This window comes from Rhinolophus sinicus, linkage group LG13, assembly GCF_036562045.2.
Source record: "Rhinolophus sinicus isolate RSC01 linkage group LG13, ASM3656204v1, whole genome shotgun sequence".
NCBI classification, from domain to species: Eukaryota; Metazoa; Chordata; class Mammalia; order Chiroptera; family Rhinolophidae; genus Rhinolophus; species Rhinolophus sinicus.
This window is the reverse complement of record NC_133762.1, coordinates 27,947,398-27,964,801: the sequence shown is the minus strand read 5'-3', so window position 1 is coordinate 27,964,801 and position 17,404 is coordinate 27,947,398. Positions and strand designations below refer to the sequence as shown.

The following is a 17,404-nucleotide window of genomic DNA, read 5'->3' as shown; positions in this document are numbered from 1 at the left end:
GATTTAGTCTGTGATAAAGTGGGTATCATAGACGGGTGTGGAAAAGATGGGCTATTCAGTCAATGGTGTTGGGCATATAAATCAATGGAATAGAATTGGGAGTCCAGAAATAAACCCACACGTCTGTGGTCAATCGATCTTTAACAAGAGCACCAAAACCATTCAATGGGGGAAAGAACTGCCTTCCAACAAATGGACAACCGGATAGCCAGGTACAAAAGCATGAATGTAGATTCCTACCTCATACCATAAAGAAAATTTAACTCCAAATGGATCAAAGACCTACATGTATGAGCTAAACCTATAAAATTCTTAGAAGAAAACGTAGGGGTAAGTTTTCATGCCTCGGAGCAACTATTTCTTAGATATAACACCAAAAGATCAAGGAACCAAAGATAGATAAATTGGACTTCATCAAAATGAAGAACTTTTGTGTGTCAATAAATGGTGTTAGGACAACTGGATGGTCAACTGGGACGAAAAATGAAGTTGGATCCAACCCTTACACTGCACCCTAAGGATAAACTCCAAATACATAAAAAATGTAAATGCGAAAAATATAAAAAATACTAGAAGAAAATATGTGGTTACTTTTTTATAACTCCTTTAATGGGAAGGTCTTTTTAACTGTAACTGAAAATTCAGAAGTCATATGAGAGAAAATTAATAAATTCATCTACATAATCAATTTCTTAAAAATTCTTTGTATAAGAAAGCACTATAAGTAAAAAAAAATCAGGAAAAAACATTTGCAACTCATATTGCAAAATAATCACTAATCTTTCAATATATAAAGAGTACTAAAAATCAATAAGACTGAAACCAATAATCCATTTGGAAAATGTGCAAAGGATATAAACACAGTTTAACAATTCACAGGAAAGGAAATACCTATGGTTCCCATGAATACATAAAAACTTTTCATATTGCCCCTCAACAGGAAAAGTTGGCTCAAAATTTCTCTCAGTAAAATAAATGCAAATTATTTGTTTCTTATCAGATTGGCAAAAATCCACTTTGCTGCATGGAAACAGATTCTCTCATACATGGTAAATGGGAGAACAAATTAGCACGGTTCTTATGGAGAACGACTTCACAATGTCTATTAAAATAAAATTGTGTTTTTGGTAATATATTAGTATTGCTGATGGGTGAGTTATTAATAGCTGAAGGTCTGGGCTTCGCAGGTAGGTCCCACACCACCCATAATTATCACATCCCTGGGAGGCGAGGTCTCCTGCAGTCACCACGTGAGAAGATCACATGAAATTATAAGGACAATCCTCAGTTTACGTAGGAGGAGACGGAGACTTAGGAAGGCCACTCCCCAGTGAGAAGGAAGTTGGGTCCCACACAGTTCAGTCAGGCTCAAAGCTCAGTTAAACATGAGGGTACGGTACCTCAGGGTCATTCCCCCATACAGGAAGGAGATCCACAGCCATCCCACCAACAGGAACAGCAGCATGAGCGGGAAGGCGAAAATGAACCAGGAGCCGAAATTCACCACGTCGCACTGTGGGAAGAAACTGGAATAAAGAGGGAAGTGAGAGCTGGCCAAGCTCAGCCATGCTGGGTGTGTGTGTGTGTGTGTACATAAAAAACCTATAAGCAGTATGTTAAATATAACAGTGGAATTAAAGGTATTTCAAATTTTTTATTTTTTCTATATTTTGTGAGTGTTCTATAATGTGCCTATAATGTATAGAATCAGAATAAATTAATAAAATGTATTTGGGGAGCACAGCCCAAGGAGAACACTCAGGGCAGTCATTTCCTTGGGTCCCCAGACTCCCAGCGGGAGAATCAGAACCCCATATTACTTGGCATTCCTTCTAAATCCCCTCCTCCCAGACTAGAAGGGCCAAGCCTGTGCAATTAAAGTTGCATGTTGTTTGCATATAATTTGCATGCAATTTACTCAAAATCCTTCATGTTTAATATTTTTACATACAGCGCCAGCATTTTTTCCCTAATTTCTTTTCAAGTTGGAACAAAGTCTGCTCATGTCAGGATGGCCAGGCCGCCTGAAAACTCTTCCCATCCCACAGACCAAGGCCTCCAGTTGGGGTTAGATTTTAAAGCAGACGCTACATCATATCACTTCTCTGCTCTCAGCTTTGCATTGACTCCCCATCTCACTTGAAGGAAAAGCTGGAGTCCTTACAACAGTTGCCTTAGTCTCACCTCTTCTTACCTCATCTCCTGCCACAAGCCCCTTTACCTTCTACACGCCAGGCTCACTGGTCTTTGTGCTGTTCACCTTGTACAGGCTAGTCTCTCTGTCTGGAAAGCTCTTCCCTCGTGTCCACATAGCTCACTCCCTCTCACTACTAAGTCTCTGCTCCAATGTGACCTTAGTAGAGCGGTCACACATCCCTGACCAACCTGTATGAAATAGTACCCTCTCCTGTCACTTCTACCCCCTTATCCTGCTTTACTTTTATTTCATAACTCATCGCACTGACATATCACATTCATTTGCTTTTTCCTTTACTGCTTGTCTCCCGCCCAGAATGGGAAACCCCCAGGGTAGAGACTTTGCTGGGTTTTGTGCCTTGCTGGGTCCCCAGAGCCTGGCTAATAGAAAGCATTGCACACACACCACCAGCATGCTGAATGAAGGAGGGGGCGGGGAGAAGGAGAAGAAACTCCCATGCTAGTCGCGGGACACTGCTTTTACCTCTTGAGCTGGCCAAGCAGGATGAGGTTGGGGGGCGTGCCCGTGAGGGTGGCAGTGCCCCCGATGCTGGCTGAGTAGGGGATGGAGATGAGGAAGCCCTTCCAGATGTTTCTGCGATATTCTTCCTCCTTCTTGGAGCATGAAGCCTCCACCTCCTCAGGGCCGTCTTTGCTTGAAACAAACCCAAAGAGAAGCTGTTCAGAACACACTCAGAAATCCTGACCTCACAGGGGGATGGCTCACACATTGTTTGGGTTGGGAGAGCTAAGTGGTCTTTCTAGAAGGTAATTGGCACGGGCATCAAAAACTTCTAACAACGTGCAGCCCTTCAGCTTAGGTGTTCTACTCTTCAGAATTTACCCTAAAGAAATAATTGGTCAAGTGCATTGGATGTGGGTACAAGAGTTTACCATGGTATTAAATATAATTTGAATTGAAAATAACCTACGTCTCCATTAAAACGGGATTGGCTAAATAAAGATGATCCTCTTTCTGGATAGAACACCAATGCAGCTATTAAAATGATGATTTAGGGGAGTGTGTATTAAGGTGAAAGCTGTCTATTATATGAAGGGAAAAGGTAGGTAACAGCACTAGTGTTTTTTTTTTTAATTAAAAAAATTCACGTATCATGAATATACGAATATTAATAGTCTAGAATGGTATAGGCAAAGTCCATTTGGTGTCTTTCTTGGGGGTGGAATCATGGATTTTTTCCCTCTTTTATTCTTTATTTGTATTTCTGGGTTGTTTTCCTTGTATAGTGAAAGAGTTTGGGGAAAGAATGAAATTAGAATTGTTCATTATATAATTAAAAGATGAGGTTGACACAAATGTATTGAGGTGAAAAGATGTTAACTACAGTTCATTAAGTGAACTAGCAGGTTACAAAATAGCATATGTAGCATTATTAATATTTTTATTTAAAAATGCGTTTATGTTTATAGAGAAATATCAATCAATAATCTAAAATGGTCGTCACGTAACGGTTTTAATCTATCCTTGTGAGATACTGAGTATATCTTTCTTTTTGCTTAAGAGCATTTGTAAATTAAGACGTGCAATTGTAAAATATTATTTATAAGTGAATGGAATTAAGAATTGCTCCTGTGTAACAAATCGATTTTTTTTTTTTAAGAATAAAAGATACTTCAAATGCCTTCTGACTTAATTGCTACACGAGGGACCCTTTCTCCAGTGGGCAACGGGGACACGATCTGGGATCTGAAAGGAAGGCAAGGATGAGAAGCAGCTGGAGACCCCATGTCATAGCCTGGCTTCTCGGGGTGAGCAGCTTGGTCAGGAACTATGGCCTCCCTCAGATCGGGGAACCCAACCAGAATGAGCCTCACAGTGAGACCGAGAGAACAGAAAGGACCCTAGGGCCCATCTCCTGCAACCCCTTCTTTGTTCAGATGGGGAAACTGAGGCCCAGGGAGGAAACAGTTTGCATCCAATGCACATGGCGTTGCAGAGAGTGGGGCTCAGGTGTTTCCCAGCGAACTCAGCACTACGCTCTGTGTAGGCAGACGGTTAACACCGATTCCCGGGCTGCATGGCCGTGAGTGGCTGGGCCAATCACAGAACCCAGATCTCAGAGTGGGACTCAGGGCTCCCCAATGAGGCCGAGAAGGAGCACAGGCCAGGGGATAAGACAATCAGACGTAAGATCATGTTCCTTTTCTGTTAATCCCTCCATCAGCCCCTCTTTCATTCAAAGTCAAGACTATTTCAATGGCCTGTGAAGTCCCACCCACTCTGTCCCCCACCACTGCCCTCTTAACCACACAGACAATCTGACACCCCCTCCTACCATCCACTCCCCCTACTCCACCCACACTGGCTTCCTGTCTGTTTTGGACTCTCAGGCACTTGGTACCCGCTGGTCCCTCAGCTGAGAACACTTTCCACGCACCCTCCATGACGCCTCACCTGCAGGTGTCTGCTCAAGCATGACCTTCTCAGAGGCCTTCCCTAACCACCCATTTTAAAACTGCCCTTTCCCACTCCCAGTCCCCCGCCCTGGCCCTCTTTCCTGCTTTGGTCTCCTACATAGCACTTGCCAACCATCTGATGTATTATGGATTTTACTCGTGTAATTAGTTCCTGGTCACTGGGACCTAAGCTCCCCAGGGCTAGGATTTTTTTGTCTTTCTCTGCTGTATCCACAGCAGTGCCGGGCTCATCCTAAAGCTCTCACTAAATATTTGTTGAATGAATGAACCAGACCTGATCGATGCCGAGCACTGCCTTCAGCAAACCACTTTACTCCCTGCTATTGCATCACCATTAAATCGAGATAACGATGCTATTAACAAGTGCTACCATCCGTGCATGTAGGGCCTTGCAACCTGCTTGGTCCATATTACCTCATTCAATCGCAAAACAACCCTGTAAGGTGGGTTCCAATATCTCCTCTGTCAGTTGGTACGCGAAACTCACTGAGGCTCAGAAAAGGTTAAGTGACTTATTTAAAGGGCACAGCAGGTAAGCAGCAGAGCCAGGGTTCAAAGTCAGGTCTGCGTGGCTCCACCCCCCAGGAGCTCAACCACGCTGTCCTGTACAAAGGACATCAAAGGCGGAACGTGCCATCCATGTCAAGGTGCTCCTTGACTCACATACGTGTGAAGATGAGTGTTGTCTCCTAGGATATTTGTGCCTTAAGGCCTCGTGAGCTGGTCTGCACCCCTCTCGTCCTTGCCTAGCATGCGGCATGTGCTTCCCTGCTCTTCTGGGCCCTCCTCTGAGACTCTTCAGTCATCAGGACTCGAGGGATTTAATGTGCTCCCCTGCCCTGTCCACATTTGTGCTTTTTAAGGGGTCTGTGGAAGTCTGTGCTTAAGCCCAAGGGACGAGTGGTGGAAATGTGGGCAATTAGGTCATTTGGACAAACAGACAGAGATGGGAGGGGGTTGCTTGCGGCACTGAATTCTTGCTCGTCATCTCCTTGGACTAAGCACTGGCTCCTCTACGATTTTCACCGGGAACTTACTCTTCTGTGCTGGCAAGAGACTGCATCTCCGTGGGCACGGTGTGTAGGCCATTTGTCCGCACTGCAGCTAGGAGGAAAGAGCATGATGTCTTTAGTGTCATGTGAACAGGACAGAGTGTACCCCCTCTTTTGTAGTCCGTCAAGATTGTTTCCTCAGGCTCTGCCCTTTGCCAAGGATCCCACAGTATTCACTGAATCGAATGAATGAATGAATGAATGAATGAACAAACAAACAAAGAAATAAAACAAGGCACTCAACATTCCATCTTCCTGTCCCACCCACTCCCATTTGGAGATGACCCCAGACCTGTGGGCAGGGAGTTAGCTGCAAGACTGCTTGACAACCCCTAACTCAAGCCTGATAGTGTTTTGGGGACAAGAAAAATCGAAGGGATTAAAAACAGCCATTGCCAAAGGGATGTTTGGGAAAAACTAGTTATGAGTGGTAATGGATCAGCAATGGGATGGGTGACCCCAATCTCTCACTCATTCATTCAAAAAGGATTTATTGAGCACCTACTATGTGCTATTGACCATGAACTTGGGGTACACAGTGAACAATATACAACAAGGTCCCTGTTCCCATGAAGTTTATATTCCAGAAGGGGAGACAGACAACAAACACATAAAGAAAATTTCAGGTGGTGACGAAAGTGATGGAGGAAATAAAACCGGGCCATGTGAAGGAAAGTAATTGCAGAGTGGGGAGAGGAAGTAGATGATCAACTGTGATTAGGTCAACAGAGAGACACCATCAGTGGATGGCATTTGATCTAAGACCTCAAGGATAAAGAGGAGCCAGTCACATGAAGAGCCATGAGAAGAGGGTCCTGGGTAACAGGAACAGCAAGTGCAAAGGCCCTGGGGTAAGACACTTGGCAGAGTTGAGGAGCCATGAAAAGGCCAGTGTGTTGGGAAAGTAGTGAGTAGGGAAGGCCTAGGAAAGGTGGGAGTGAGGTAGGCAGAGGTCAACAGAAGTCAGAAGTCAAATCAAGGATGGAGAACCCTTGCAGGATTTAGAGTCCCAGATGGATATCATGTGACTGACATTTCACAAATGTCTCTGGGTCTGGAAGGGGAAAATGGACTGTAGCGGGGCAAAATTGGAAGCTCAGTTCAGAGTCTGAGACCAGTTCAGAATCTATTGCATGTCCCAGGTAAGAGGATGATGACTGCACCAGATTAGCGGCCACAGAGATGCTGAGAACGAATAAGGTGTGGATGTGTTTCGGTTGTTAGACAAGACCTGGTGCGACTTGGAGTCCAGGGCCAGAACTCAGTCACGTGAACCCTCGCCAATCAATCCATCAGTAATGTCACTGAGTGACAGGACATGAAAATCCATGTCCTTGTGGAGCTTACCTTCTGCTAAGGGGGACAGACCATAAACAAGTAAGTATATATATGTATATACACAGCATGTAAGATGGAAAAGAGTGTCACGGAGAAAAAGCAGGGAAGGGGACAGGTATTCTGGGGTGGGACACCTTTTATAAAGGGTGGTCAGGAAAAGTCTGACTGAGAAGGTGACATCAAACCTGAAGAAGATGAGGGGAGCCATGCAAACCTCCAGTGCAATAAAGAGCAGATGCAAAGGCCCTGGGGTGACAGTGTGTCTGGTGGGTCCAGAGGCAGAAGGGAGACCAGTGGGGCTAGCGGAGCCTGAGGGAGTGGGAGAGGAACAGGTGAGGTGAGAGAAGTGGCAAGGGGTGGGCTGGATCATACCAGGGGCTCACAGCAAAACTTTGGCTTCTCCTCTGAGCCAGATGGGAGCAGAACCAGGGGAGTGTTTGGGCAGAGGATTCAGGACAGGATCTGACTTTATTTTAAAAGTATCCTTTGCTTGATAGGTCAGTCTCCCTAGAAGCCTTTGATAGTGTTTTGGGGACAAGAAAAATCGAAGGGATTAAAAGTTCCTGCAGCTGAAACCATCACTAAGGGCAAAAGAACCCATCCCTGGGCATTGGGCATTTGGCTGGTAGCTGAACACATGGGTTCTTGGTTCAGATCACAGCTCCATCACTTACTATGTGACCTTGGATGAGTGGTTCCAGCCGGGGTCAATTTTGCCTCCAAGGGACATTGAGCAATGTTTGGAGACACTTTTGGTTGTCACAACTCGGGTGGGGGTGGGAGGGTGCTGCTGGCATCTGGTAGGTAGAGGCCAGGAATGCTGCTGAACGTCTTCCAATACCCAGGACAGACCCCACATCAAAGAATTATTTCAACCAGAATGTCAACAGTGCTGAGCTTGAGAAACACTGGTTTAGATAAATCCCTTAACCTCTCTGTAGCTCAGTTATTTAATTCATAAAATGGAAGTAATAATTCTCCAAGGGTTGTGAAGAAGATTAAGGAGTCGACCCGTTTACTACAGACTGAATGTTTGTGTTTGCCCTAAATTCCTATGTCGAAATCTAAGTCCCAGTGTGATGGTGTTAGGAGGTGGGGCCCTTGGGGGGTGATTAGGTCTGAGAGTGGAGCCCTCACAATGGGATTAACGCTCTTATAAAAGAGACCCCACTGAGCTCTCTTGCCCCTCCCACCATGTGTGGACACAGTGAGAAGATGAGGAGCTATGAAGCAGGAAGTGGGCTCTCACCAGACGTTGAATCTGCTGGCACCTTGATCTTGGGCTTTCCAGCCTCCAGAACTGTGTGACATAAACACCCAGTGTGTGGTATATTTGTTATAGCAGCCTGAAGGCACTAAGACACATTTAAAGCAGGGACTGGCAAACTTCTTTTGTAACAGGCCAGATAGTAAATATTTTAGGCTTTAGAGCCCATGTGGTCTCTGTCAGTAACTACTCAACTCTGCCATGATATCTTGAAAGCACCCACAGACAATACGTAAACGAATAAGTGTGGCTAAACCTTTATTTTTTGGACACTGAAATTTGAATTTTGTATAATTTTCACATGTCACAAAATAGTCTTCTACTTTTGATTGTTTTCACCCACTTAAAAAACATAAACTATTCTTAATTCACAAACTGCACAAAAAAACAGGTGGTGGGCTAGATTTGGTGGGCTGAAGTTTGCCAGATTTAAAGAACTTCCCAGGAATCTGAGCGCCAGCAAGGATTTTGTTAATGTGGGTTACTCTTGAGGAAGAATAAAAAAGTGGACCCTGATGTCTGGAAGTGGTGTGACCCAGATATGCCATGTTGTTCTCTTGTTGGACCTAAGTCATCTTACACATCACCGACCTCAGACAAAATCACTCTGAGACTGACAAAAGGAGCCAAAGCAAGGACCTGTCACAAATCTATCCACCACACAGTCATTTGCCACCCGCAAAATGCCAAGCATCCCCCGCTCTTGCGAAACGAATGGCTGCTACTTCTTTACCCAAGCATCGAGTTGCGCCCGATCTGTCAGTACCCAATCTAGAGAAAACCCTGCTTCCTTAGACACCCTCTCCATGTGACGCAACCACAGCCCAAGTCCTGTGAGAGGTCCTAACACCCTCTTACTGAGATGACCCAGGTAAACCCCCATGTGTGCTCTTCTCCCTCACTGAGGCAACAGAAGCAAACTCCTGGGACCTTCATCCACGTGGACTAGGAAGAAGGGTCTAGACTCCAGCCTCGGTTCTTTCCCTGTCTCCCCCAGGGGCTTGGAGAAGTCCCCCCCACACACACACACACACCTGGGCTGCTCCTTTCCTGTTGGCACCTTGAGGGAGCAGGATTCCTTGGTGGCTGACTGTGTCATTTTTACTATGTCTGAGGCTGGCCCTGCTGACCACTAGCCAGGGTCTGAAGGCTAAAGGCAGCTTGGTTCACCCTGGGCCACGGGGACAAGGGCCGCAGGGCTCCCGTGATGCGCTGCACACAGCCAGAGGCACTGAAGCAGGAAGTGAGGGGCTGTTAATAGGATACTGATGCTAAGGGACAAAGTTGCTCCCCAGGGAATGGCCCGACTGGAAGAACTCTGACCCAGTGACCCTCCCCAGCCCCCATCCATCTCTAGTTCACTCCGTACCCTTCCCTCTGCAGTCTTGGGTAAAACAGAATTTCCTGGGAGGGCCCAGGCGCCACCCTAGGAGTTCTGGTTTAGGGGCGCTCGAGTGGGGCTGGAGCCTCAGTATTTTTGAAAAGTTCTGCAGGCGATTCTTTTGGGCAGCTAGGGTTGAACACAAGTCGCCTGAAGTTACACAAGGGGAAACTGAAGCCTCTGGCAATTGCCCACGCCCTCAGAGGGGGGTGTGTGCTCACCAGAGGGCCTCTGTCCCTACCTGGCCCCTGTTACTCATCCATGGACCCTGGGTGCTGCCAGCATCTGAGCCGGGGAGCCCCGATGTAAGACTGTATGTGCTGTACACAAGGCTGGTTAGGAGCTTGGGGCTTACATAAGGTTGTATTCAAGTAATGCCAATCCCTGAGTTTATCAGGCAGGGGGATGACATCTTTCCCGTTTATACTCTTCTAGCAGCCTCAGAACACCTGGGGAGACTGAAGTCCAGACAGGTGGGGTAAGGTTGGGATCAAGAGACCCAAAGGGTCAGTGGCAGAGTCAGGCTTGCGCCAGGAATGTTGATTCCACCCCCCTGAATCTCACTATCTCCAAAGACTGCCCACCTGGCCCTTGGTAGGTCTGACCTGGAACTGCGAATCCTAGTCTAACCTTGACGTTGGGCACACGGAAGGCCCTCAGGAAAGAGTTCTTGTATCTAATTAGGTAAAGAGCACCCCAGGGAAAGTCAAGGCCCAGCTCTCAGGTCTCGGGTAAGCTTCATGACACTATATGTGAAATGGGAGGTATTGTCCTCATCTTATAGATGAGAAAAAAGCCTTCAAAGGAGTTCCCCCCCACCCCCCGCTCCTGGCCTCACGGATGAAGAGCGAAGAGGGAAGGCAATGCTTAACCCAGCCTAATAGATTGGAGCCTCTTGTGCATTCCTAAAGGAGACATGGGTGGCATGCTAGCCTCCCTTGGGCAGAGAAAAGGAGGGGAATAGTAGAGTTTACTTTCAAAAGCCAGCTGGGCCCCTTACTGGCTGAGGGACACTGGGCAAATTCTTCACCACTCTGAGCGTCAGTTTCCTCCTCTGTAAAATGGGCGTGATGAGAGGACCACCCCTGTGGGGCTGTAGTGGAGGACCTGATGGGAGCGCACATGTAGAAGGAGGCTGGGGAAGCCACCACCCACCTGGCCCCACGGTCCCCCAGGCAGTGCAAGGAGCAGAGCTGGGTAAAGGATCTGAAGAGGAACAGCAGGCTGCCTTCCAAGTCTGAGGACCCCCAGGGTCTGGTCCAGTGAGCCCCACCCTGCCCCAGACTCTTGCTTGGGGACAGTGCTCATAAGCACAGGTCCGAGATTCGGACAGAGCTCAGTAACTAACTCATCCTGTTACTTTGGGCAGATTGTTTTGTCTCTGAGCCTCAGTCCTCTCATCTGTAAAATGGGGCTCATTCACCCCCTAGTGCTGTTAGGAAGACTGAACAAGCTAATTGCCATGAAAACCAGAGCAGTGTCTGGGTCTTAAGAAAATGAAAGTGTCCATCATCGCTGTTACTATGGCTGTCCCTCATGTACTTAAAGTCCCAGGAGCCTCCCCGTCCCTGTCCTGGCCCACTAACAGTCTCCACTCTCTCCACCGCTGTCCTTACCTCCTGAACCCAGGACAGAGCACAGAAACTGGGTGAAAGGCAACACCTCTCTCTGCACTGGAACGGGCCTTGCTTTAGGTCTTAGGGTTGATCATTAACCAATGCCAGCTCTCTGATCCCAAAAAGCAGGTGTCTGCCCCAGCCCTCAAGGTTCTCCTACCTCCTGACACCCTGCAGCACAAGGGAAAAGACTCTAAAATCACCTTGTGCCCAACATTGGGTGTGACCTTGGGCAAGTCCCTTCCCCTTCCTGGATCTTTTCATTTTTATAATGAGGAACTTGGTTTTCCAACTTTTTTCTTTTTCTTTTGGCCACTAGACTCTGAGAAAAATCTTGTGTTGGAGGGAGAATAACAGAGGTTAAGAGCACAGGCTCTGAAGTCAGCCAGCCTAGATTCAAAACACCAGAGCAGCTGTTTTGAAACTAGGTGGCCTTGGGGCTACTTTATCCCCTTTTATTTATTTCTTCCTTGATTTCCATCCCTCTGGAGGAGGTCAATGCTCGCTCCATGTCAGCCAGATGTAAAGCCCTAAGAAGAGTCCTTGCACAAAGCAAGTGCTCAATAAACATCTGTGTTGTTAATTGGAAGCTCAGTGTACAAAGCAGATAAAGTGGGGGCAGCTGGAGTTGAAATGGGAAAAGGAGCTTGCTGCCACCCCAGGGTGACTGACTACGAGACAGTTCTCTTGGAGCCCCAAGACTCAGGGGAAACAGTTTGAAAACCAACGAAGCTGATACCAGGGAGCAGAAAACTGCAAACTATAGCACTTGGGCTAAATCCGGCCCACTGCCGGACATCTAAGAAAGTGTCTAACATTTTTAAATGGCTGGAAAAATAATCAGTAGAAGAAGAATATTCCCTGATGTAAAAGTTGTAGATACAATTTTACTTGCAGCACCCATAAGTAAAATTTCATTGGAACACCGCCACTGCTGCTCATTTACATACTGTCTATGGATGCTTTCTCTCTGCGAGGGCAGAGTTCATTGGTCGTGACAGAAGTGCCAGCAAAGCCTAAAAGACCGATCTGGTCATTTACAGAAAATGTTTGCCAACCCCGGCTCTAGAACTTTTCCCTTCCACGTAGAGGCCTTTGACCTTGCCTAGATTCTGGCTCTGCTACTTTACCAACAATGTGATTGAATCCGCACATCTCACTTTGCCTCTCTGGACCTCATCTGTAAGGTTCTTATACTACTTTCTAGATTTCAAGGCTGCTGTGGAAATAAAATAAGCAAGACCCCTTATTGCATGACGGGGAAATACCCACACTACAGTAAATGAGATTAACATAGATGGTACATGTATCAATATTTAGGTTTTTAATAGATGTATATTTATTTTCATGAATATTTGAAAAAACATAACTAGCACACCAAAGCCCATGGTTTCACGGATAATGTCTGTTGTGCTAGTGGGGGTCAATGATCCAAAGCTACTGGGGCAGATCTGCCATCCACCTGTCAACATGTGGCTTCCTAGGTAGCATCTCGCCCCCCACGTGGCCCCCCCATCATGGTCACATTCTCATTGGCTAACCTTGGTCACATGACCACATCTAATTGCAAGGCAAACTGGAAAACTGAGACTTTTCTCTGCCCAGCCATGCGCCCATGTAGGGGTTCTATTACTAAAAGAACAAAGGAAGAATCAATACTGGGGGTAAACTAGCAACCTCTGCCCATAGATGTATCAGTTTAAAATATATTTATTTATATAAGTAAAAAGAAACACATTTTAAAGCAGACAGGATATGGCAGCCATTTTTCAACCATGAGGGAAAGAGCAAGGGAATAACAGACACCAGTGAATAGTCCTGACACCTTTGTGCCTCCGAATTGATCCTGGAACTGCCTTTCTCTGACTTCTTGATATTTGAGGGAAATAAACCCTTATTCTTTAAGTCACTTGCCGACTGGCATTCTTTTGCGTGCAGTGAAAAGAGTTCTCACTGATGCAGTTGGTTTCACGGGTAAGAGAGTGGGGTCTGGAGACAGACTGCCTGCGTGCAAAGTCGGGCTCAGCCATTTACCTGCTGTGTGATTTGGGGAAGTCACTCGCCCAGCCCTTGCTTAGTCATATAAAAACAGGGCAGCTCCTTTTGCTTTATTTAGAACACCGTTTCAGAGGTTGGAGTGAATAAATCCCTCAGTTGCTGGCACATTCTCACTATTTCTTGCACGAGGCCCCTCTGTTGTTTCCCTTACTGTTATGTACTATGTATTTAGTCCCTTTCATCTCCATTGCTCACTCCCATCCTTTCCAGAGCAACCCCGCGGACGTGTTTAATGTGAAGCTTTTCCTCTGCTTACGTTCCTATAAACCAAGTTCTCATTTGCACGTATTCTTAATTTACATAACAATATTGTGTTCTCTATTTCATTCTGGTTTTTCCCCCCCAGTCACACCTATGTTTTATGAGCTCCACGTCTATCACTATACGTTCCTCTCATTCTTTGCTCCTAAAAGCAGGAGAGCGTTCAATGGCGTGCGCTCACCACACCTGCCCTGCCCTTCATGAGGGACACATTCGTGGGACTACCAGCTCACCACAGAGAAAGCTGCCGTGAGCACGGCCACACATGGCCCCTCTGGACCTAGGCCAGAGTCCCTTTCGTATTTCATTCAGGAGCACAACTGCTCGTTATCGGGTATAGGCACATTGAATCTCAGGAAATTTTGCAGAATGCCCCTAAGAAACACTGACTGGTCCCCACCTGCCACCCCCAGCAGTAGACAGAGTTCCATTCCTGCCAACACTTTCTATTATCTCGCTTTCTTCTTTTTGCCAGTCCCATCGAAGTAAATCTCTTTGTTGCTTCAGTTTGCCTTTCTCTAGATAGTAGTGATTTTGGGCATCTCTTCAAATGCTTTAAAACAAGATTTAATTACAGTACTTACGTCATAAGGCTGTTTTGAGAGGTAAAGGAGATAATGCATATAAAATGTTTAGCTAATTGCTTAGTACATAGTAAATGCTCAATAAACGCAATTTTTTAAAGTACCATGGTTTGACTTCGTTAATTCTCAATTATTATTATTAGTATTATTATTCAAATACTCAGCACTTAGTAGGTGCTCCATAAGTGCTTTCTTTTCGCCTTCCCCGACACGCTTCGGACTTCTCCATCCAACTCCTCCACCTTGGTGGGCCTGGCCCCAAGTCCCTTTCCACAGCCTCACCTGCATTCTCTTCACTCTCCCAGCTGAGGTCCTTCCGAGTCTCCTTCTGGCCAAACAGACTCTTCAGGATGGCGCTGGCGATGGGCAGCATCATGGCGGTGGACGCAGTGTTGCTCAGCCACATGGACAGGAAGGAGGTGGTCACCATCATCCCCAGGATGAGCCTGGGAACAGGGGGGGTTAGAGGCAGATCCAGAATTGGGTCCAGGAAGTCCTCTGGCCCGAGTTTGCCCTGAGGAATCCAGCCCACTCATTTTATAGATGAGAAGTTAAGGCCCAGAGCGGACGAGCCTGTGACCAAACGGGGACCAAAGCCAGTCACCAGCCTTGAGATCTAAGGAAACTGGCTCAATGTATGTAAGTGAACTCACCACAGGTGCCCAAGGTAAAATAGTTCCAAAGACCCTCTGAAATTGTCTCTTCTTTGCCCCCAAATCCTTGATGGCTCCCATTGTAGGATGAAGTTGCCTTGGTTTGGCACCAAGACTCTACCATCCTCCTCTCCCCCTCCCCCTCCCACTCCTACCAGGCACCCCTGCTCAGGCTGAGCTGAACTTCTCCCCAGCACCCAGCATGCCCTGCTCTCCCGCCTGCCTTCCATTGTTTGGTCCTTCCTACCAACAGGAATCCAAGTTTCATGACCTTTTCCCTTTACATTCAACTCTTAATCCACCTGGAATGTATTTAGATGTACAGTATGAAATCAGCTCTAAGTAGATCTCTTTTTCAAAGAATAATGTAATTATTTCAACCCCCACCATTTACTGAATAATCTTTCCCTTCCTCGCTGATGCAGATTTAGTCTAAGTTATTTATTCTGTGTTTTCAAATCTATTTCTGAACTAGTGTCATACTGATTTCATTGTGGGAACTTTAAAATACGTTTGCTAGCAGCCCCACTTATTCTTCAATGTCAAATGTAAGCTCCTCCACAAAGAAGTCAGCCCCTATCTCTCACCTGGGCTCCTATGGCACGTGGTCCCCTTGGGTATCAAACACTGCTTTCTGTTGGGATCAGTTCTATAGATGGAATATCTCTCCTAAGACTGACAGTTCCCCCAGGAGGAAACAGCTCCAGAGACTAGCATAGTGTTTGGCCCGGAGCAAATGCTAAAAACCCACAAGTTATCCAGAACCTTCTTCTCCCTCACCCTCACCCCCCAAGCCCATCACAAAAAGAGCTCTCCCATCTATCCATTCTTCCATCACCACTGCCACCACCCTAGTACAGGTTGTCACCATCTCCTGTCTGGACACCCAGAACAGTCTCCTAACTGGGCAGCTTCTCACTGCCTATCTGCTCTTTGCACAGCAGCCAAGAGGAATTGTCTTAAAAATGCAAATCTGGTGATGTCGCTCCCCAGCTTAGAACTCTTTAAAGCAGAGATTCATAACCCGAAGTCTATGGATATAATTCAGGATGGAGAGGAGGAGGGGAAAATATATCTTTATTTTACTAACACCTAATAGAAATGAACTATTTCCTTCGGTGATAAACACAGAGGCCACAAAGTTCAGTAGTGTCAGAAGTGTCTGGGACTTGGTTACCAATGAAGATCACAGATATTTTCATATCTCATTGTTGTATAATAGTTGCAGACATCTTGGAATATCATTAACAGTCAAGACTGCCTCAAAACTACAGTTGTTGTTAGGCCAGTAGTTAGATCTCATCATTTACTAGAAAGGAGCACACATGGTACCAAACCACAAATTTGTGTGTTTTTAAAAAATTATTTGGATAACTGCATTTTTCTGTAATTGTAGTGGTTATTGTTGTTTTAAATCCCAGGTGTTGTGCTTTATGCATTTAAAAACATTATTCTGGGAAGGAATCCTTAATATTCACCAGATTGGAAAACAAAGATTAAAAGAACAATAACCCAATTTTAAAGGCCATTCAATCCCCTTAGAATCAAGTTCACATCCTAGTCAGGGGTTGGAGGCCCTGCTAGAATGGACCCTGCCTCCTGTCTCTCTAAGGCCATCTTTTTACCCACTCACTACCCACCCTGTCATCTTGGCTGGTAAATAGCAAACTAGGATGACAATGGCCAGCATTTATTGTGCAGATCTAGGCTATAGTATCATTATTTTACAGACCGAGAGAGGTTAAGTCATTTCCAGGAAAGGTGGAATTCAGCCCTAAGCAGTCAGTCATACTGCTAATATGGCCCATTCTAAAACTACAGGACACAATTCCCTGGGGCCAAGGTCTGGGAATCGGCATTTCAACCAGTTTCCCAGGTGATTCTTACGCACTTTTGAGAAGCTCCCACAAGCCTAGCACTGTGTCTGGCACACAGAAGGGGCTCATTAAATATCTGAGGAATGAATAAGAATGTGGAAGGCGGGACACGATGAGTAACCGGGAAGAATGAATTTGGGCTCCATAGATGTGGGCCCTCTGCCTCCCCACCTTTGGACTGGACCCGTCACCTGGCCTTACCAGGCTGGCTGGACCCCAACGAGCATCAGGACCTTGAGGGCGATTCTCCGGTGTAGGTTCCACTCCTCGATGGCGGTGGCCATGATCAGACCGCTGAGGAAGAGGAAGTTGGTGTCCAGGAAGTACTGGGGGCAGACTCGGCTGGACGGCAGGATACCCAAGAAGGGGAAGAGGACGATGGGCAGCAGGGCCGTCACCGAGAGGGGCAGGGCTTCCGTGCACCAGTACACCGCCATGAGCAGGATGACAAACAGGCAGCGGCCTTCCTGCAGGGGGGAAATGCAGGCTCAGGAGGGTCAGCGGAACCCGGGGTGGCATCACCAATCTAAGCCTCATTTTGCTCTCAGCTATAAAATGGGGACACTATCTCTGTCCATTTTATAGGACTATATGAAATACCCCGTTGTCTTAGAAGTAGACTCGGAGATGAGCATGAGTGTAGAAGCAGCTTACTTAATAGGGGATCCCAGAAAGTTCTGGA

The 17,404-nt window shown here is 46.4% G+C and overlaps 1 protein-coding gene across 1 annotated transcript in view; it reads right to left on the bottom strand.

The window, feature by feature from the left end:
- Nucleotides 1-17,404, bottom strand: part of SLC13A3 (solute carrier family 13 member 3) — a 61,088-nt gene that overhangs the window by 20,721 nt on the left and 22,963 nt on the right. The window contains exons 2-6 of the mRNA XM_019749727.2: nucleotides 16,924-17,189; nucleotides 14,475-14,638; nucleotides 5,673-5,739; nucleotides 2,681-2,851; nucleotides 1,401-1,526 (exon numbers count right to left, since the gene is read on the bottom strand). Of these exons, the coding sequence (XP_019605286.1) occupies nucleotides 1,401-1,526; nucleotides 2,681-2,851; nucleotides 5,673-5,739; nucleotides 14,475-14,638; nucleotides 16,924-17,189 (794 nt within the window). The remainder of the gene's footprint in view (nucleotides 1-1,400; nucleotides 1,527-2,680; nucleotides 2,852-5,672; nucleotides 5,740-14,474; nucleotides 14,639-16,923; nucleotides 17,190-17,404) is intronic.